The sequence below is a fragment of the Anopheles coluzzii genome, chromosome 3 (genome assembly GCF_943734685.1).
Source record: "Anopheles coluzzii chromosome 3, AcolN3, whole genome shotgun sequence".
Taxonomy (NCBI): Eukaryota; Metazoa; Arthropoda; class Insecta; order Diptera; family Culicidae; genus Anopheles; species Anopheles coluzzii.
This window is the reverse complement of record NC_064671.1, coordinates 91,718,648-91,739,859: the sequence shown is the minus strand read 5'-3', so window position 1 is coordinate 91,739,859 and position 21,212 is coordinate 91,718,648. Positions and strand designations below refer to the sequence as shown.

The following is a 21,212-nucleotide window of genomic DNA, read 5'->3' as shown; positions in this document are numbered from 1 at the left end:
AACACCCTCCCATCACCCTGTTTATTAACCTGAAAGCAAATGACATCCGCTACACCGATTCTCGAACTCTGCTTGAATCGTCATACCACTGCACACGGTACTAATTTGCACAGGCACTCTTGCGCGCGCGCGCTTCTTTTGCTGCACCCGATTTGCTGCAACTCTAACTCCGGCGGCCGTTTGTGTCTCCCGTCGTCCCGTAACCAAACACGATAACACACTTAATAAACTTACACCAAACCGAGCGGCAGCCACACCCGGTAAAGCTTGGGCGTTTTGCAAGCGTCTGACTAGTGGAGCGTCTGGCAAATGGTACAAAGTAGAGCGACCTGTCGTCGCAAATGCCCACGATGAAAGGTGGATGAGTCTCTTGCTTCCTTGTTAGATACGCTGTCGGGCCGATGTCGACGGACGGACGGCGCTGCTGTGGCGACAAATGGGCGATAAACTTTCGTGGGATTCACCTAGAAATTGGCACGTTTCAACAACACCTACGATCGGTTGGGTTTCCTTTGCGCAGCAAGCAGCAAGTGAAGTGAAGAACTTGGCAGTGTTTGAAGAAGTGAGAAAAATGTGGGCGTTTCTGGTTGGGTTCTGAAGTGGTAAGCTGCTTGGCATTGTCTAGAGCGATGTTCTAATTCAAGCTTGAAGCTTATCTTATGGGTCAAGCAGAGAGAATAGAGAGCAAAGCTTAGAAGTGGTTAAACTCATTGACTTAAAAATAGGTTCGAGTTCCGACAAGACACGAAAGAGATCCATCGTAAGAAGTCTGTAACGTCAATTTCATGTTGAAATGAGTATTTATAATTAAATGGACGTTAATGGTAGCTCAGACTGTTCAACTTTAATTAACATCCAACCTCAAACGACCCGCCTTAGTGTAGGCGTCTGCATTGGCCCAGTTACTCAAGGGTCCGTGACAGGGTACACTGTATGTGACAAAGAAACTCGCATCACACAAAGGCATTACGCAGAAGAAAAGAACAGAATGTGCAAATATTCGAGATGTGGTTTAATTGCTTTCATCAAATAAAGGCGTAAAGGTGTACAGGTGTGCGGCTGTATATGCATAAATTATTCCAAAATGAGGGCAAAAGCTCGGAAGCGACACGAGGGCGTACGCTTTTCCAAAAGCGGATTGAAGCGCCTACTCAGTCGGGTCGATCGGTCCCGCTTTCCAAGCGGGTGCAGAGGTCTTTTTGCACAGTGTTGTTGGCACGCCTGCTGGGATAGTTAAATTATCTCCGTCCGTTAGGAAAGAGTTCCAAACACTCACTGTTCGTTGTCACTCACATTCGACCTTTTGGCGGTGTTTCGGGACGGCAGGTTCGTGGCGGGTTAAAACAAACAGCTTCATTCACGTCACCAAAACAGCACGCTGGTGGGACAAGTTGTCTTCGAGGAAAGCCCTACTACGCGTCCCGTTGACGTCTATCCAACGACACTCATCGTTCAGGTCCACCACGCAACAACGCAGCTGTTTGTTTGGAACCGTTTGCGACCAATTGCGTTGGCTGGCTGTACAGGCTGGCGTGTTTGTACGCTATCGCAGGAAGTTTGCCTGACCCGAACGACTGAAAACGACAGATCAACGCCGGCGCAACGGCTTCCCGCCAAAAGCATTCCAAACAACCGCAAGGCGCACAGGCGACGAACCTCACGGTACTTACTCATCTGGAAATATTGTAATAAGCAATTTGCGTTCGCTAGCTGACGTTTTGTTGGGGGCCCAATGGGTTCCGACTTGCGCCCACTTGCGCCAGGGCGTAGTGCATTATCGAGGATTCCCTTTTTGCGATTCCCTCCCCATGAGCGCGTCGCGTTTGTCACAGGCGAGGTGGTAGAATGGCTTGCTCCTGCAGGCGGCTCCCAAGAAGGATCGATTGTGCGTTTTGCAACAAAGTTGCAATCAGTGCCGCACCGATTCCATTTATTCCTGTCAGCTGCAAATTACACGCTACCGCAGCAGCCCGGCCGCGGTGCCGCTGTTGCGTATCGCGCTAGATTTAAAGCGTGCCGCGGCAGGGGAACATCTTCTCCCGGGGCCGGGACCTTACTCAAATGGAATACGGGGGATAACGTTGGCTAGGCAGCTAGGCCGTAAGGTCGTTTCGTTTTATTTTAGCTTCTTCCCATTCACTGTCGGATGCGTTTATCTGCCACAATCAGATGCAGCCTATCCGGACGTACTGGACAGTGGACGAGGAAAATCGCAAATGGAGAAGAAAAGAGCATTCTTCTTTTTCAATGTATCACACTGGTTTTGTAGCATTTATTTAAATATTTGTTGCTTTTGTTACACTGTAAGAAGCTTTTTTATTCTTTTTTATTATTTACTTATTTTTGAATAGTTTGTGTTTTTTATATACATTATCATGTGTTTTTGTCTTGTTGAGCTAGTTACTTCATGTTTATTATATTATTTTTTCAAATTGTTTTGAAGTGTGTTTTGTTAGGACACACTGATATTTGTAATTATCATGTAGTTTGCTTGTTTATAATGTTTTATTATATATGTTTATTATTATTATATGTTTTATTTTGCCATTTTTATTTTATTTTACTTGTTTTTTTTGTTTCTATTTTGTACTCAAATACCACTTTAAAAAGGTTTTATGTCGTTTTTTGTTTCTTTAACATGTTTTAGCTTTTATGTAAAGACTATTAGCAAACGCGATAATGAATTTGCTTAAAATGGAAACTAGTACAAGGCCAGCATCGCACGCAAAAGCACCACACATCTGCAAACGAATCGGTGCTATACCTAATCGCACCATTTAAACGGTAGCACCGTTCAAATGATTCGTCCGCGGCCTCGCGGGTCGGTTAAATGCTCGTAATAAAAACTTTGCAGCAATCACTTTACTCATTTGCCCGTGTGTAAGCGCGAAAACGGTAGGGTCAAGCAAAAAGGGTTCCTCGGGGGTTCCTTACCTAACGCTTCGCGAAGCAGGTCACACACTCACTCACACGAGAAGATGAAGTTGGTTGCGAGCGATTGTTTGCCTTTCTTTTTGAAGTTTTTTTCTTGTTGTTGTTGAGCATGGTGTGTGCCCTTTCCCCTTCAACGTGTGTATGTTTTTGTGATTCGTTTATTTATCCATGGTCAACTACACGATGTTTACAAATTTTGCCGTCCCATCGGTCGTAAATCAGCGTGGTGTGCGTGGTTCACTATTGTGCGGCACAGTGTGCAGGCGACATGCGTTAGCAGCTCGAGCAGTTCGATCGAGTTTGAACGCGAACGCGATAGAGCCTCCGGTTTACTAACGATCACCGAGCCACGGAAAGTGAATCGATGGCTTCGCACGCGAAAGACACCCTCGAGCTCGAGCACGATCGAGGGTGGCAAAGGAGGGGGAAGCATTTGCGTAATAGCAATGCTCTATGCTAGAACACTTGGTACTTCAAGCATCAAGACACACGGCAGCACGGCAGCGAGCTCTCCCGAAACCCTCTTGATGGGTTGTCGAGCTGAGTGTAATTTATTCCGCGGGCGCGCGGCACTTGCGCGTGAGTGTCCACCGTAGCGCGCATTTCGTTCATTCCAAGTTTTTCCCTTCTGTTGGTGAACCCTCTCGGTTAAGAAAAATCGCCTTTGCACCGTGCAGTTGATTTATTTTTTCGTTTGCCTGCACGATCGCATTCCTGCGCGGTGCAAGTGCAATGCGCCCGGATTTACCAGTGAAAGGCACCTCGCAGCCACAGCAAGGGGCCCAACTCGGCAAGGTCGTCTGGTGAGCAGTAAGGGCGCTCCAGGAAGTGGCTACAGACAGGTCGGGTGTCATTCAAAAAGCGGTGCGAGCTCACAAATTCGTACGATCGTAATTAGCAGAACGAGAGATCCATCATAAACCGTTTCCGCGTTATTGCAGGGAATGGGCGGGTTAGCGGGCTTTTTTGTTATTGTTTGAGGCACATAGTAGCAGTAACACATTTTTTGCCTCGATCGTACAAAGACATTAATGCTGATTAACGATATTATATTCCAATTTATGTAGCCAATCGAGCCAACGCGGGTGCCGCTGCAACGGGGTAGATAGATCACTGCAGCTGATCGTGGATGATCGTACCCGATCGCACACAAAAAGCGCCAATGATGATGTGGCAGATCTTTTTTTTTTATTTATCATATTCATCCGTGACTGGTTGATTGCGATCAAAATGATTATTATTGCTGATGAATGTGATATTAAAATGTGTAACGGATGGTGCTACAATCTCAAGATGTGATTTTTATTACTCTTATATCTTGTTCTGCAAAGAAATGAGGCTATAATTAGAATAAAATTGAATGATTATTATTAACAGTCTACTTTGTAGTTTTGTGAATGGTGTTTGGTCCTCATATCATAACTATTTAGCTGGTTAATATAGCTGAATATTTGACAAATAATGTACTTAGAGGTCTACATACATTGTGGTGGTGATCGACACTCAAAGATTGGTAAGGTAAACTAGTAGTTTTAACTTTGTTGGTGTACTCAGACTTTCCCCAAACATTGGAGTGTTCTCCTTGGTTGTGTTGTCGTCGCTTCTAGTGTTGTTGCTTTGACCGCTTATCGTAGTTTTGTTTGGTTTCCGTGTGTATCTGCCTTTCTCTATGTTCTATTTCCCCCATTTTCCCATAATACTCTACCTTCTCCAAGGCTCCTCTAACTCTAACACTGCCACAGCTATAGCGAACCGCTCCCTTTCTCTTGTTCCCCCGCTCATTGCAGGCCCTCGACACGAAGGTCCCCCACGCACCACCCTACCGAACGGTACCGTTCGCAAGGAGCACCCCGAGAACCTGTCCCAGGAAGCGTTACGCCGTGAAGCGGAGTTCGTACTTGCGCAGGCCGATAAAATCGATCGCTCCAGCCAAGCCGCGGCCAAGCAGTACAGCCAGCCTGGCGAACCACTCGATGCGGCACGGTTCAATTCGCTGCCCTCGCGCTCCAAGTCACGCACGAAGAAGGTCACCCGGTCGGTGAGTGACGCCGCCTCGAAAAAGCACTCCAAGAGCCTGTTGAGCCTGTTCAGCCGTAAGCCGGCGGCGGATGAGCAAAGCGCACCGCGGCCCCAAGCACCCTCGAGCGGCAGAAGCGGCACCCTTGGCCGGAGCAAAAGTGATGTTGGCCGGAACGGCGCCACACCAGTGAAGCAGCGCAAAGTGGTACCGCGCCGGGCGACGCAGGAACTCGGCGAGCTACGATCCACGGGCACGGTCACGCGAAAGCATGACCCACTGACGCCGATCATCGAGGCATCACCGCTCGAGTACACGCAACAGGTCGATCCGCTGACGGCACAGCTAGCACGGCGCGGTCGGGCCGTGTCCGAGGAGCCGAAACCATCGACCAGGCTCGCAGCACCGCCGAAACCGGGCGTTATGGAAACGATCACGCTGCTGCGCTCGTCCAACAGCACTGCCAAATCCCAGGACGCACTGCACAGCTCGCAGCTGCCGCCGGAGAAGCCTCACCTTACCAAGGGCGTCACGGTGGAGAACATCGTCAAGCGGTTGTCGAGCGAGCGGCACACCTCCCCTCCGCCATCGCAGATCGTGGGCGGTGGGTTTTCGTACACCCGCGGATCGGGCGAGCAGCCGATCGTATACGCGCAGGTTGTCGCCAACGAGACGAACAAATCGAAACACACCGTCAAGCAGCAGCACTATCCCTCGACCGAAGAGGAAGACCCAGCCACCATGTGGACAGCGGGTGAGAGTAAGTTGAGACCGTCGGGAGGATTCCTGGACACGACGCAACGTCCGAGTCCTCCGCTGCCGAAGTATCGGCTGGATGAGGCCGATCATTCGCCGCTCACGATCAATGGAATAAGGCGTAAGCTGCACACAAACAGCGACGAGGATGAAGGGCTCGGGATCGACTACGCCCGGCAGAAGCAGGCTCAGGAGCGTTATAAGTCGTCCGCTTACGTGCACACATCGAGCAGCACGACGCGTACATCGCCCAAGTCTTTCCTTACCAACTCGGACGAGGATCCACCGATCGCACCGAGTATCGTGCGGTTGACACCAACGGAGAAGAACTTCTCCAGCAGCTACAGCGTCCACTACCGTGGCCAGGCAGACGGGAAGGAACATCTGCCCGAGTTCCATGAGCTCAGTCAACGACGGGAGATTCTGGAGTCCCGTATACGATCGCGCATTGGATCGCGTGATCTGCTCGATCGGATGTCACCGGAGAGGACGGTACCGGTTCCGATTCAGCTAACATCTGGAGGACATCGAACGAGTAACAGTAGCAGTACGACCAAGTACCGTACGACCACCGAACGTCGCTCGGTGGATCGGGTACTGGATCGTCATGAGTCACCGGTGCGCAGGAGTACGCTCTCCCCGACTCCAACATACCGAGAAGCATCGCAGGAGCGTGGTGCAGTGCCGCGAAGAAATTCCCGTGGATATGTGGAGACGTTCGTGACAAAAACGGTCGTCAATCGGGATGGTAAACCCGTGTCGGAGGAGTACGTGGAGCGATACAAGTATCCGGGCGAGAGTGTGGAAGCCGTAACAAGCTCCAGGACGGTGTACGATCGTGAAGGATCGGCAGGACGTACGGAGGTTCAACGATACAATTGTTACGTCCCGGAGCAACAGGGTGGAACAAGCAGCTACACCACGCGTCACACGGTCGACAAGGGAGATTCGGGCATTGAGAACGATTTCCGCAAGGATTCGTTCAATCATGAGTTTATCTCGGGGTAAGTAGCGGAATGTTCACTGGAGCTCATGTCCGAAGTTCGATTGAATGTTAAATGTTCTCCTACCAGGACAAAGTTTACGCTGACGGAGAACGTACGCGCTTGTGAGGACTTCCTGCGCATGGAGCGAACGCACACGAACAGCTGCATGAGGAAGCCGAGGAAAGCGCACGTCTACCGGGAACGGAGCATCGATGATGGATCGCGGTACGATCCACGTTTGGATGAGATATCGGCTAGTCGCAGCTACACCCGAGACAGCACGCTCAAGTCTTCGCTGAAGGCTGACAAGAAGGCTGGAGGACTCGCCAAGGTATGTTCGTGTGCGGAGTCCTCTATTTTGCGGAGTTTCAAAGAGTGTTTCCCTTATTTCAGGTGAAGCAGTTCGTCAGCTCCACCCGCAAGAAGTTGGTCCGCATGGGTACGGATACATCGGAGAAGCGAGATCACTCCCGCGTCGGCAGTCTTCGCTCGGACAGTGCAGATGGATCGCGTGTCCCAGACATTGCCACGCGCCGTCGACTCTCCACACCGAAATCGAGCCCTTCGTCGGCGAAGCGATCGCTTTCCTTCAAGAGCTCCAAACTGTCCAGCACTACGCCAGCAGAGGGTCAGAAGCAGTCGTCTTCGCGCTCGGAATGGTTCAAATCGTTCGATCGGTTGTCAAGGAAAAAGTCCAGCTCGAAACCGAACCTCACCGTGGATGCGAAATCGCCTCCACCGCCACCGAAGCAGGCCAAGAGTTTGCGCTTCTTCGGCGATACCGATACGGAGTATGGCGATCAGAACGCCACCTCGTACAGATCGGCACGGTAAGAGGGTTGTTACAAGGGGTTTTGTTTTGGAATATTCTGCGGTTCTAATCTTCCCTTTTTTGGATTAGGAGTAATCTCTCGAAAACGGAAAAGAAATATCGCAGTGCGTACGATCTGGACACAGCCCCGAAGGTGCGCGACACAGCTCGCAATCGATCGTCCTCGTTACACAACCTGGACGAGGAGGATGAGCTGAGCCTGCGGGTAAGTCAATTACGTGTATGGCACTATTATAATTGCTCGTTCTAACCGATTCGTCTTCTTCCCAGGGCAAAGACTATCGCTCGGAGGAACATTCCAGTACATTCTACCGGGCAAGATCGCCATCACCGTCGGACTATCGGCCGGAGCGAACCGGCACACCTCGGGACTATACGCCGGAACGTGTGACCAGAAAGGCGTACCACCATCACCATCGATCGAGGGAAAACAATATCGATCTGGTAGATGGAGAACGATCGCAAACACCGGTCCATCAGCGGCCGGGAAGTCGTAGTCGCAGCGAGCACAAAAAACCACCGTCCGGGCCACAGAAACCGGCCCGGACCTTTGAGCGTCGGGATAGCTTAAACAGGTAAGCTTTGTTAGTGTGTTGAGAGATAAAAAGAGAGCTTTACTTACATCGGTTCTTGGGTCATCTTCCAGGGACATTGATCGCATTCTGGACAGTTCCGGGACGGAAGGTGAATCTAGTCAGCAAAGCCAGCGCAGTGTCGTGTTTCTGCATGCAACAACCGGTAAGCACAGCATTGAGCAGTTGAGTAATTCCCAGAGGACCTATTTGACTCATTGGAGAACACTTTCTTGCTCTTCCAGTTGGTGATATACCGCATCCACAGATTGCGAATGCACGTCGGCGGGCCTACTCGCGCGAGTCTCTGAACCACTCGGTCGCCTCCTCCAAGAAGGTCCAGCCGATGACACGCACCGTGTCTCGTTCGATATCGGTCCTGGCACCCTGGAAGCCGAAGAACATTCGCGAGGGATACGAAATCGATTACCACAAAGATCAGCACCAGACGAAACCGATCTCAACCTTGCCGCGGTCCGGTGCCACCAGCCGCCAGTCGACGATCGGCAGCCAGTCCACGCTCAGTCGGCAGCCCAAGCACCGTAGCACTCCATCGGCCCGTGATGACCCTGACTCGGACAAAAGCTCTTCGTTTGAGCAATCGCGACGCCACAGCGCTGACCAGCAGCAGCAGCAACGACGCGCAAGCGGATCACGCGAAACGGGCGGATTAGCCACACCGTACGCTTCGACCACGCTGCCTAGCTCGCGCCGTGTGAAGGACTCGATCGCACAGTATCCTTCCCGTACGGCGGGCAGTGGCTCTACGCTTAAATATCGCCGATGAAAAAAACATTACCGTTAACACGTGCAGTAGCTACTGCAGCGGAAAAGCAAACGACGCGGTTAACACTAATTAATTAAATGTAGCTTGTAAGCATTCACGTTCAACAGCACGCTGTATTTCGATTTGCAAATGATTCAAACTGCCATGCTACGGGCGTGATTTTCCACGATGCCAACTTTTTGGGGGAAGGGTGCAAAACAAAAAAAAAAAACTGCAATTCCAATCAGACTTTACATTTTATTTTAATAATTTTGTCACTCCTCCCTCCTCTTTTTTTAACAAAACTGAAACCAAGTTTAACCAAGTGTTTGTATCGCGCACACTTACTGACTGACGACGAAAACGACGAACCCCGTAAAATGATTGTTCTTGTATTGTGTGTGTGTGTAATATGCGTGTCGTTCAGGACCCTAATAAGCTAATAATAAAATAAATATTGAAGTAGCAAAATGTGATGGAGTTTGTTTTACAATGCTTTGTAATGAAAGAAAACATTTTAGTATTCTTTTTAGTAGTCCCCTATTTTCTTGATGTTTTGTATGCTCCATATATTGTAACGGTCATTTCAAATTTTATTGTTCGAATGTATGTTCGAAGCTTTCGAAGAAGGCAGATATGACGTTTCAAATGTAAACAAACCAATCATTTGTTGTTTTTTTTGGCGGTGAGTGTCGTTCAAACTTGGTTTCAGCTAATTTTCCTTACTTTTATACATAAATCTTAACTGTATTCTTCTTAAATGGATTCATACCTGTTTCCATCGTGTCCTGAGAGTAGAGTTTGAAGAAGCACAACCCAACCGGGATCAATAACCACAAAACTATTCGACTACACCCGCATCAGTATGGATTCTCCCGAGAACACGGTACCGGCTTCGGTGGATATCTACGCCGTGTTAAGCATTTTGCTGGTGGCAATAATGTGGGGCGCTACCAACCCTTTCATCAAACGGGGTAGCATCGGGTATAACGAGCTAAAGGCAGACAGCAAACTGGGCCAACTTTGGTTGGAAGTACGATTTCTTATCACTCGTTGGCAGGTAAGTCGTATCATTGATTCGTTTCATTTCCTGAATTGAATATTGTATTTTAAATTGCATTTTACAGTATCTGCTTCCATTGGTGATCAATCAGTTGGGGAGTATCGTGTACGTATTAACCCTGCAACGGACGGAACTGTCGCTCACCGTTCCAATGGCGAACTCGTTAACGTTCGTTTTCACTGCCATCACCGCTCGACTGCTGGGCGAACGACAATCGGGCTGGAGTAAGTAGCAAGCATATGTTTTTAGAGATATTTTATAAATAATGTACTTCGAGCTAAGCTACTGATAACGTATTATGCATTGTCTTCTTTTAGAAATTTACTGTGGAATGACTCTAGTCATACTAGGGACCGTAATCTGTGGACTTGATAAAATGTTGTGATACGCTTGTTTAAGTATTGTTGAAATATAATTTAAAGCTAACAATCATATTCCATTTATTGCAAATATCACGATAAAAGATAGATTACGATGTGCTTTGCATATGAACATCTCTTTAAGTTTCCCATGGCACTTTAATCATTTCTTCATTATCTAGATAATATTCTAAAGATAATTACATTTTTTACCACCCTAAAGTTCTTGTAACTATTTACTATGTACTATTTACAACACAGAATCTATTTACAGGACTCTAGTGCAATCCACTTGAATCACGTTCCTGTAGATAAACAATTGTACTAGTAATAGTATCCGAAAAATATTTGCATATTGTGAAATGCGACACAATATTTAAATTCAAGAATGAAAAGGGTCAGGCAATATAGAGAAGCGTATGCAAATCATTCTATCAGTACCATCCCACTATCCCTCGTTCTTGCTAGCCTTGAATGTGTCCAACAGACAACAGGAACACATCATGCGCCTAATGCAGTTATTATTTGTACTACTATTGCAATGATGGTACTGGGAGGAGAATAAATTAAACTTTACCCTGACCCAATTATGCAGCCGACGACCCAGTTCGTTGCCTCACTATTCCCCACGATCTGCTCGATCGGTGATGCAATAATTCTATGCAAACCGAGGGTGTCCGAGGGTTTAGCTCTTCCCGTCCCGCTATGTTTTTGTTTTAATTGCTTTCCGGAAAGCAAAACTAGGAACCTGAACCTCAACTAACCACAACCGATGCCAATCCGATTTGTGCGGGGGCGGAACCGATACCGAACTTTGCTTGGTCGTGTGCATGCCAACTCCTCTCGAACTGCATCGATCAAAGGGGCAAAAGTTTTTAGCCGATTTAGAACGCTTCGTTCTTTGCTTTTTCCAGCGCACTTCCACCAGAACACATTACTATAGAAATCAGAGACGAGTGAGGAGAAGGGCCTAGAAAAAACTATTCATTGCCAGTCGCCAGCGCCGTTTTTGGCAGCGGACAAATTCGTTTTTTTTATCTTTTCTCCTTCGTTTGGCAAAGCACCCTTCCCTTTCTCGCTTGTGCACACACCCGAACGTCGTGAAAGTGGTCATGAATAAGAAATGCACAATTGCGGGACTGCGAGAGTGAAGGGCGTGCGAGTTTGGTCGTGTGCCGGATGCTTGGAGATATAATTCAAAACTTTGCTAGGCTTACCACCATCACCGCCACCACCAGCAGCGGCAGCAGAGGCGGCGGCTTTTAGAAGATGGGTAACGAGCTTGATAAGGATGGAGTCGTTTACTAGTGAAGCTATTTATCATAATCGTAGGCACGCGGTAGGAATGCGATTGTGTGTCGGTGGTAAAAGTTGGTCGTTTCCCCTCGTGCTTGCAATGTATGCATTATTCATGGGCGGTTCAATCGTAGCAATCGTATGCATTTGATATGCTAGAAGGCGTATTAGAGAGACAAGTACGCGTGTACTGAAGCTCTGTTAATGTAGCGCGGGTTAACTTTGGTTCGAAATTAATTGATCTTACCGGAAGAGCTAAGCCTCTTCCTTAATACCACCTCATTACAGCATCTTGATATCCTTCTCTGCAACATTTTAAAGGTTTTTGTTTTTTTTTCCGTTTTCAGGCGCTTTCCTGCTTCAATGCGGAAAATAGTTCGACGGTGCGGCTAAAACCACTCACACACAACGTCGGAAGCAAAGCATTTCTCCGAAGAAAGGATATACGTACGTGCTGTGTTGTTTATGTTGGTACCGTTGGTGGCCAATTCCACCGCATTTTCCGACTCGATTCCGATTGGTGCGGGTGGTGCTGCTGCTGCTGCTGCTGCTGCAAAAACAAAACGCAGTCATTCGCGTCGCCCGTTCAAGCCATCACGTTGGCACTGCTGCTCCGTCTTCTGTGTGTGTGTTTGTGTGGCCACCACGCAAGCACTCTTCTTATGAATGAATCGCAGCAATCGCTGCGAAAACGCCCGAAGAGATGGGCCCGTTTCGAACAAGGCGTTGGAAGTTTCGTCTGTTTGCGTGTACCGGATAGCTCCGGGAAGGTTCCGCTTGCCAGTGTATTGGTGCCGACTGTCTTGTTTGCCGACGACCGTGAAAACAGAACCCAATGGCGGTGAGTGAAAGGGAAGCACAGCAGCGAACCCCAAACGGTGGAACAGATGATGTGCGGGAACTGCAGAAAATACCGACAACAAACACTCGCTCGATGGGCGAGACGCACTGGAATGAAGGAGAGGACACTCAACCACCTTCGGAAGCTTTCGGAAGCTTTCGGGTGGCAAATCCCGAACGGCGTTTGGTCGGAAAAACTCGTCGCCCGTGGTACGCAACCGGGGAAGAGGGCCGGACCACGCAACGGGGGAGAGACGGCATGTTATTAATACGGTTCGCTCGATGCGGATACATTTCACTGCGAGTTGCGACACCGAACGATACGGACGGCTCAGAAGGGGGCTCACGCTTCTTGGTCGCTCGTCACCCACACCGTGGGACGTGATTTGCTTCTGGCTGTGTGGTGACTTGGATTGGGGTAAGTTTTCGCCTGCGCCACGTTCGCTCGTTTGTGTAGTACCGTGAGCTGTGTTTATCAATTGACTGTAAGCACAGCGAAATAGAAAGAGCCTGTGTGTTACTGTGTTGTGTGTGCGTGTGTGCTGTTGGTGTGTGATTCTGTGTCACGAACGTTTGGTGTGTGCCATGGTGCGCCGACGGTGCGGTGATAAGCAGTAGAATTGTTTCACCCCACACTCTCGCTCCAGTTTGTGCCAGCATCAGCAGAAACGCCCGTCCAGCCGGACCAAGAGTAAGTGTGCTATCCTTTCCCAAAAGTGTCAATCATTATGTCGCAAAAGGGTCGACCCCTGGCCCCGTTCCTGTATCCCACACCCACACAAACACACCCACGCAAAAGGACACGAACTCCCCTTCCCGCTGTGGGGCACTGCTCGTTCGCATCCACATTATAATCGTAATCGTTATTATTATCACACAACCATCCCGACCGGCGGCGGCAACCCGGATCGGATCGACCCGTCTACAGGTTGTTTTGCGTGTATGTATAGCGTACGCTGTAGCGCAAAAAGAGAGAAAGCGGTTGTTTTGGCTGTGTGTCGCGTTTCGCTTATAGTGCCGTTCCCACTACCGCCAAGTAAGAAGCGCGCAATGGCGAATTCAGGGTTCCGCGACCCCGCGCATTGTACTGCGTTCGTTATATTTTCGGTTCCCGGTTGCTTTGCAGCCTTTAATTGCTGGCATTTGTTGTTTTGGTTGGTGTATCCTGCCTACCTGGAAAGATCTGCTCCAAGTCCTGTTTCTCAGTAGGTCCCTCGCCAGAGGCTCTCGCTGATTTGTTTTTCGTGGGTTTGATTATGTTTAATCGATGAAGCTACTACGCCGTCGGGCGTGGGAGGAAAGGATTTTAGTGAGAAATTCGTTTCGTACTCATTAAATTGCTGTCGCTTTACGGCTCGGGAAGGCTAAGTCAGTGGGTCACGGTTATTGTAGGAGTCAAGCGAGAGTCCGGTATCGATTGGTGCGTTTAATTTTACATTGAAAATCATTCCCCATACCAGAAAAATCTAATTTCTCAACTCAAAAAACGATAAAAGGTTGTAAAATATAAAAGATTGCATCGAGAATAATCATAAAACTTTAATCAAATACGATCTCGCTAGTTAAATCACACCAAAAATCCCCAATCACTATTACTGCTAACCGCTTAAGCCACATCCCGTACTTTACTGTTCCCGTTTGGACACACATGGTACGGTTTTCCTTTACACTACTGCCCTATCCATGCATGGTGCCGTAATACTGCGGGTGGGATTGGGTGTGAATCGAGATTATCGTGTCACGCTTTACGGCTACCATCAGTTGGAAGGTAAAAGCGGTTCGTCCGGACTAGGGTGGAGACGCCTGGTGTTTGGTAGAGAAAGATAGTTTGAACCCCTTACCATCCCCGCCGAAATCCATCGAACGAACGGTTTGATTAGAATCAAACCCCAGTCGAGTCGACACGCTTGCCATGAACCTTCTGTCAGTGTGGGTGTGGGTGAGAACACCGTCAGGAGGGGGAGTAGAAAGCAATTTGAAGACCTACTACGGTGGGACACACTAATTGTCATTTGTTCGTACGCTTGACGTGTGCTGTGTGCTAACAGCGCCCTCGATCAAGGCCGAACACGTTTACCTTTTCAATGCGACTGTGCGCGCGCGTGTGTGTGTGTGAAAATCCATTTGCATGATCTTAGAACCGAACGGAGTGTACGGCTCCATACTGCGTATGTAAGCTCGTGTATCAGCCCCGCGTAAGCCGCCGCCGGCAGCGTGGTTCTAGCAGATTCATTTGCGAACGAGCTGAACGGAAACTAACACACACTCCACATCGTGCTCGTCCGCCTTCATTAGCTTCATTCATTATGCTAGCACTTTTCACTGTTTCACAACCGGATGTAGCGTGTATGTGCTCACATATTCAATACGCCATCGCTATCATGCTGCTGCTGCTGCTGCTGGCTGCGAGCGTCTAATTGTCTAATCGATGATTCTTTTAATTACCGTTTATCGTTTTGGCAGGAAAGGTACCGTACGGTGTTCGAATAACTGATGCCCTTTCTTAATGGACCCCCTAGTTAATGGTTGCCGTTTTGCAATGAGCTGGTTAGTGGAGCTCGATTGGCAAGTAATTTATGGCGAAAATGGTTTCACTGAAAGCAGTATTAGTAAAACAATTTGTACTCAAATGTATCGCAACTCGTATGTGATAAAACATTTACACATTCGTTTGCTCGCTTTGTACTCGCTTGTCCAAGACACCAAACAAACCAAGCGTACACTTACATCATCTTTCACACGCGTCGAAAGGAAGAAATTTCCGGGCCGTTTGCTACAGATTGCTATTTACATCTCGTGACAAGATGAATATTGCAAAAAGTATTTCGAAACGGGTGTGGAAAGCGGGTCGTACGCATACACTGTTTTAAAATTTAAAGTACGTTATAGCATCAGGTCACGCTAGGTTGGGTAATAATTTATCACCAGGGGGAATGGGATTTACCTGAATTTAATATTGAAAAGGGGATTTTTCCCTAGAAGTGAAAAAGTGATGTGTGATGTAATTCAATTTTTCGTCTTTTATTTTTACGTTTTTCAATGATTCAAACGGAGGCAGTTGGTTGATTTATAATGTCCCTCTTGGAAAATTGCGAGAAATTCAAAGAATGGACCAAAATTCTACACCAAAACTATCATCCTGCCAATCCATCTGTAGAGCAGTGTAACCCATTCTTTACGATGGTTGTTTTACTACATCCTGAATCGCTGACATTGTACACATCCGCAAAATCAATATTGAACCGGGTACCGCAATTTGTCCACGATTTGTTACTGCTACCGGCAAACGTGGCAATCAAACGAAATTGATCTTGCCGACACAAACCGAAAGTCATAACATCATTAATCTGCTCGCGTGATCGCACATCGACCGCCAATCTTTCGCCCACTGCCTTCCGGCTCAAGCAACACGGCTGGACAATGTCAATCGGTTTGCTGACGCGACTGTGTAACGGAAAACATCTCGTCAATTTGAGCCAGACGGATCAGTCTATTTGGCGTGTGTAACGTTTTCAATTCCTTTCCGTTCTGTCCGGTTGTTTCCGGTAGTGTGTAAATTCAAACGAAAAAGATTTTCCCGTCTGTTTTCTCATTACTGCTTGCTGTTTCATTTCAGATCAGATCTCCAAATGGTTTTATGTGTTGTTCTTGCAAAATTGTGATGGATGGATGCAATTTTCTTGAAATTGAATTTAAGCGAATTTTGGAAAATCGTTACCATCATCACCTTTCACCGCGTTCCACGACAGCAGGATGCGTTTCTCGCACCCTGGCGTGCAGTCCCTCTCTCTTTACGCCGTTGGTGTAAACAATCTTTTCCGCTCGGGTGCATTGTTTATGCGACAACGATACATATTCCATTACCGCTGGCCATATGGGGACGGGTTCAGGTACGGTTGGTGTTGGTTTTTTTTTGCTGGTGGTAAGAGTATGCTTGTGCGTTGTTTAGTCATGCAAAAAAAAACCCGTAACGAGGGTGGGCACTGAACCACCCTCACTCGGTTAAGCATTTGCAAATATGCTGGCAGTGGTAATAAACCCTTGGATGGATGGGTTTATTTTTGTCTCTGCGAAGCTCTTCAATAAACGATTTGGCGTACCGTTGTTGGTCAGTGTTTTGAAATGCTTTTTTGTGGTGCCGTGACCAGGATTTGAGCTCCCTCGTTGGTTCCAAGTTTATTGCTTCAATTTCTTAATGGAATTCGTGGCGCCATGATCAAGCTTATGGGTTTTGAAGACTTAGTAAAACTGATTGGTAAGAAAAGATTTTATTTTAATCTAACTTCTAACATAAATAAACTTGAGTAGAATAATCATTGGATATTTTTTCTTTTTTTGTCTCTTTTGCGTAATAAAAACCTTTCTCTCTATAGTTATTGAATTTTTTACTGTTTTTTTTTACAGAAATTTCCATGCTATTTGGAAAAACAAGGCGAAACAGTGTATTTTATATAAACATTCAATTCGAAGAATGGAACCATTTCGGAGAAATTCTTGAAAGCAAATCAAAAATTTCCATTACCCGTGGCAAGTGGAACGAGTGCCCGGTTGGGAAAGTTTTCACGACCTAGATTGTGAATGTGTCGCTGTGTGTTTCATGCCTGTGTTTCATGCCGCGCCAAGGCAACGTTCCTACTGGCGACAGTGCATAAACCAAGCTGCTGCTTCCATATAAATTGCTTTTGATTATTTATTCTGCTTCGATTTCTTGCTTCCGAGCGGCGAGCCGCCGGCCACTGATGAGGATTTTAATGTTTACGTTCACGAGAATGACTAAAAACGAGCCGGGACCGAAAATCGTTGCCTCGTTACTGCCCCCCCCCCCCCCCCCCTCTTCTACCTCTCTATCTCGCCCGTGCGGACCGTGCTGCTGTACGCACGATATCGATTTCCGTGTGGCCTCCGTGTGGGACGGGCGGCAAATGGTGTAGGCATTAACAATTGTGTGAGTTGGCCTTTTTTGTTGTCGATGCTAGTTCCCGTCGTCGTCGTCGTCGTCGTAGTGCTCGTCGGCCAGAGTGTCGACCTTCACCGTGACTTTCCCGTGGCAGTACAATGTTGCTCTCGATCTGTCCAACGGGCCGAAACATGTGTGGTTGTGCGTTTACCTGCCGCTCGCCGGGGCTGGGTGGTTGCGCACTTTCACTTACGACAAGGTGAAAAATGTAATGAAATCTAGCTCTGGTCCAAAAGATTGCGATCTTTTCCCTTCGTCATTACGTTTTCGGTGGGGTGTGTTTCGGGGGCTCCATTTCGGTCGTTCTCTCTCTCTCGGTAGGGTAAATTTATGATTCGTGTGCAAATTCTCGACCCCAAGGTGATGACTATTTTTACATTTGACTCTACGTGTGTGTGTGTGTGTATGCAAATGCTGATTTTTTGTTTCGTTTTTTTTTTTTTTATTTTGGAATAGTTTTTTTGTGTGAAATGAAACACCTTAATGTATCAATGTGGTTTCTAGTGCTGGCAATAAGCGACTGTGCGTGATAGCGACTGTTTGACAAATTGTATAATTTACCATAAGAAAAAGTCTTAAAAAAACGACATGGCTTCCTTTTTCGGAGCAATTACACGTGGAGTTGGTATGGTAATTACATGATGTTTTTTTTTAAATTACAGTGAACCCTCTCTTATTTGACACCTCTCCAATTTGAAAAACCTCTCTTATTTGAACATTTTGCATAGTCCCTTGATTTCCAGTACATTTTTGTTCCTCTAATTTGGAAAACCTCTGAAATCTGTTTCCCTCTTATTTGTGTATGGTGTTGCCATGGTTATTGAATGATGTATGCTCAAATTGGCAATCCTGTTCGCAGTTTCCTATAGCAACAGTTAAGGCTGCATACTAAATGTTCTGTCTCTTTCTTGTTTGGATGGACCTTTCATTCACTTTCCACCTCTGTAATTTGAAAACCCCTCTTATTCGACAGTCCCATCGCCTCTCAAATAAGAGAGGGTTCACTGTATTTTGGCTATAAACCTCTTCCAACTACATTGTTCTTTACAAAAAAAGTAATACATTAGCTTGATACTGTGAGAGATACTGATGATTTGCTGGGTTATCATGAGTGAGTCTTCAAATTTGTACTTTCCTTGCCTCTTTCAAAGAGCTTTTTCAATAATTTTAATACTCTTTTTTCTGATCACGACATTGGGAGTTTGACCTTCTAAGTTAGGCTTCCCCTGTAACCTGTTCATCGTAAGGGTCCAGTGGAAACAGAGTTAAAAATTCAAAGCAAAACACAATATCCTATGGAATTATGGACAATGACGAAGCGTTTCCTTAACAGCATCTAAGAATATAATTTGATTGCATTTTAAGTCACAAGAATCTACATTATGGGTAATTGTGTAGCAAGCATATTATTTTATTCAGATTTTTTTTCAAAAATCAGCTTTAAACAGATTTGGAATAAACTTTATCTGATTATAATAAGTTTTCTTTAACAAGAAAATGAAAAAAAGAATGAAGTAATTTAGTAATAACCTATTTTAAGCTGCTCATTGAACGCTGGTTCTAATCAAACCCACACTTAAACGTGCTTTGTATCTCCTGTATGGTAATTTGTTTACGAACTCGACCATGGTTTCAATTTTCTAATGCCCATCAAATTATCCTCTACACTTGGCTGCATTTATTCGATTATAAGCTTCAAGTAGCAAGGCATATTCAGCTAGCCAGAAGAGATTAGAAAGGTTGAAATTGACCAGAGGCATAAAATGGCAAATATAGATGTTCGTTATAATATTTCTGAGTCCTTTTCTATTTATTGCTTCCGCTAAAAATGTTCACTAAACAATACAATTTAAAATTGTGCAAATGAAAATGGCACAAAAGTACACGTTTTCCTCCATCCATTCATCTGCCTTGTTTGTCCATTCCCTTTCCCCTTTTGAAGCTCAATGCTTTCAGCATCCCGGTGCGCATTTAATCGGAGCTGGAGAAAGAAAAAAAGATCCACTTTCCTACCGCGCACCAACTTCCGCTTTGTAAAACTTTCCCATTTGCCAGCGACCAGTGCCGCAGCCTCGATACATCTGAATGAGAGTACACCTGCTTATGCTCCAGCGGGGCGGTTGCATAACAATAGGGTAGTGTATTTTCGCCTCAAACTCACCGAGTACCGTGCAGACGGATTCCCCGAGAGGATTGTTCCCCGAACTTGGCCATCACATTGTGTGACTGAAAGGCTTGGCTCTGGTAAATCTTTCCTTATTCAGGTGTGTGTGTGTGCAGGAGTTGATGTTGTTTTGCTGTCTTCGCAACCGTATCCTTTTTTTGTGCTCGGGCTCGTTGTGATGCAAAACCATTCTACCGGGCACGTAAGAGCCGGCAGACAGCAGCAACAACGACATGGGCCGGAGCAAAATCACACATCATTCCTGCGGCCCGGCTCCGTCCGTATGTGGCTGATACTGATACCGGGCCAGAACGACGATTTTATTTGCCTCCGAGAGCCGCCGAGCTCGATCCAAATTATTGAGATATCGATTTTGTATCCTTCCCGAGTTTTTTTTTTGCCACCACCGCTGCCGTGTTGGGTTGATGTTGCGTCGTGCTCGGGCGGGTTTACTTTCTTGCTCGTTTTTAGCCCCTTATTTGGCAGCGAGTCGTCCTCACGATGACGGTGCCGCCTTCTCTCCTCTATCACAAAGAAGACTTTTGGGGCGGTGCGTGCTAAGGACTACTGTTGACACTGTTTTAGACCGTTGCGTCGGCCTGCGTTGCGTTAATATTGCGCTGCCATCAAAGGTGGCACCAATTACCCGGGCCGATGTATCGCACACACTCGCTTGCGTCATCGATACCGAGATGTGTGTACACACACACACCACACACCCTTAGTCCCCGGGAGGGATGTGACGATGTGACGAACGTTAACGGCTCAGCGAACGGGAAAATGTGCTTCCACCCCGAAAAATAAAAGGAAAACCTGTAGCACCCTGCGAATAACGCGTAAAATCCCGGTGTGTGTGTGTGTGTGTGTGTGTGTGTGTGTGTGTGTGTGTGTGTTTGTGCAGGTGTTCAGCTGGGAAGAGCTTCTGGGAAAACATCTGGATGGGTGATTAAAGTGCTTCAGTTTACAACTGTTTGCTTGTGTGTCTGTCTTTATGGGGAATGATTTTAATGGCTTTGCATGGTTTGATATTCTATTTCTATAACATTCACAAGCTCCAAAAGTCACAAAAGTACTGTTCTAAGAATTTCTAAATTAGAATATTTCTATTTCAAACACAAACCACTTGGGAAATGTTCACACACAACGCTATCGTGCATCAGGTTTACCTTGAGCTTGAGGGAAATGTTACCTCACATAGGATCGAATCAACGAAGCTTCCCTTAGCTAACCTTAGTTTTGAGGGCCACCGAACGCCCAACTATGGGGGAGGGCCGTCGTAAAAGTACTCGAACTGAATTTCATTACACGCCCAGAGCACGGCCAATAGCAATGTCTGCCGTCTTGTGTGCGAAGCAGTTTTCGCACTGCTTATTTATTTGTGCGGTGCGTTATTTCTTTTTTTTTTCTTCTCAAAAGCCACCGGGAGTCGGCAGGTGTGTTTCGTTACCGGATTCTCTAGATTACATTAGAAATGTGCGAAAATGAAGCAAAACGTTGGATCAGGTCCACTGGTGGTGAACACGGTTTGATTGGCAATAAATTTGCATCCCAGTGGGCACACAGCGTTGGACACAATTTGGCACCCAATCGACACTGGTGAATGTCCCCGCTGGGTGTGCTTGGTATTCCGTCCCCCCCTCCCCCATTCTCTTTTGCTGTATGGAAAATAG

General features: G+C 46.9%; 3 protein-coding genes across 7 annotated transcripts in view; all 3 read left to right on the top strand.

The window, feature by feature from the left end:
* LOC120956702 (uncharacterized) overlaps nt 1–9,341 on the top strand; it is a 33,189-nt gene extending 23,848 nt beyond the window's left edge. For both annotated transcript variants that reach the window (XM_049610707.1, XM_040378392.2), the window contains 7 exons: nt 4,722–6,711; nt 6,781–7,024; nt 7,087–7,523; nt 7,595–7,730; nt 7,796–8,100; nt 8,172–8,263; nt 8,343–9,341. In XM_049610707.1, coding sequence (XP_049466664.1) covers nt 4,722–6,711; nt 6,781–7,024; nt 7,087–7,523; nt 7,595–7,730; nt 7,796–8,100; nt 8,172–8,263; nt 8,343–8,884 — 3,746 coding nt within the window. In that variant the 3' untranslated portion in view covers nt 8,885–9,341. The remainder of the gene's footprint in view (nt 1–4,721; nt 6,712–6,780; nt 7,025–7,086; nt 7,524–7,594; nt 7,731–7,795; nt 8,101–8,171; nt 8,264–8,342) is intronic.
* Nucleotides 9,342–9,535: 194 nt separating this feature from the next.
* LOC120959238 (transmembrane protein 234 homolog) lies at nt 9,536–13,112 on the top strand. Of its 2 annotated transcripts, none has more exons than XM_049610718.1 (3): nt 9,536–9,923; nt 9,991–10,150; nt 11,929–13,112. In XM_049610718.1, exons 1-3 carry the CDS (start codon nt 9,729–9,731, stop codon nt 11,955–11,957), a joined length of 384 nt encoding a protein of 127 aa, XP_049466675.1. In that variant the 5' UTR covers nt 9,536–9,728; the 3' UTR covers nt 11,958–13,112. The 2 variants fall into 2 exon arrangements, with proteins under 2 accessions (XP_049466675.1, XP_040238434.2); XM_040382500.2 differs by lacking the exon at nt 11,929–13,112 and adding an exon at nt 10,244–10,355.
* Nucleotides 12,717–21,212, top strand: part of LOC120959237 (calbindin-32) — a 53,665-nt gene continuing 45,169 nt past the window's right edge. For 2 of the 3 annotated variants that reach the window (XM_049610714.1, XM_040382497.2), the window contains exon 1: nt 12,717–13,112. The gene's annotated coding sequence lies outside the window, so the exon portion shown is untranslated. The remainder of the gene's footprint in view (nt 13,113–21,212) is intronic. The other variant, XM_040382499.2, reaches the window with a different exon arrangement.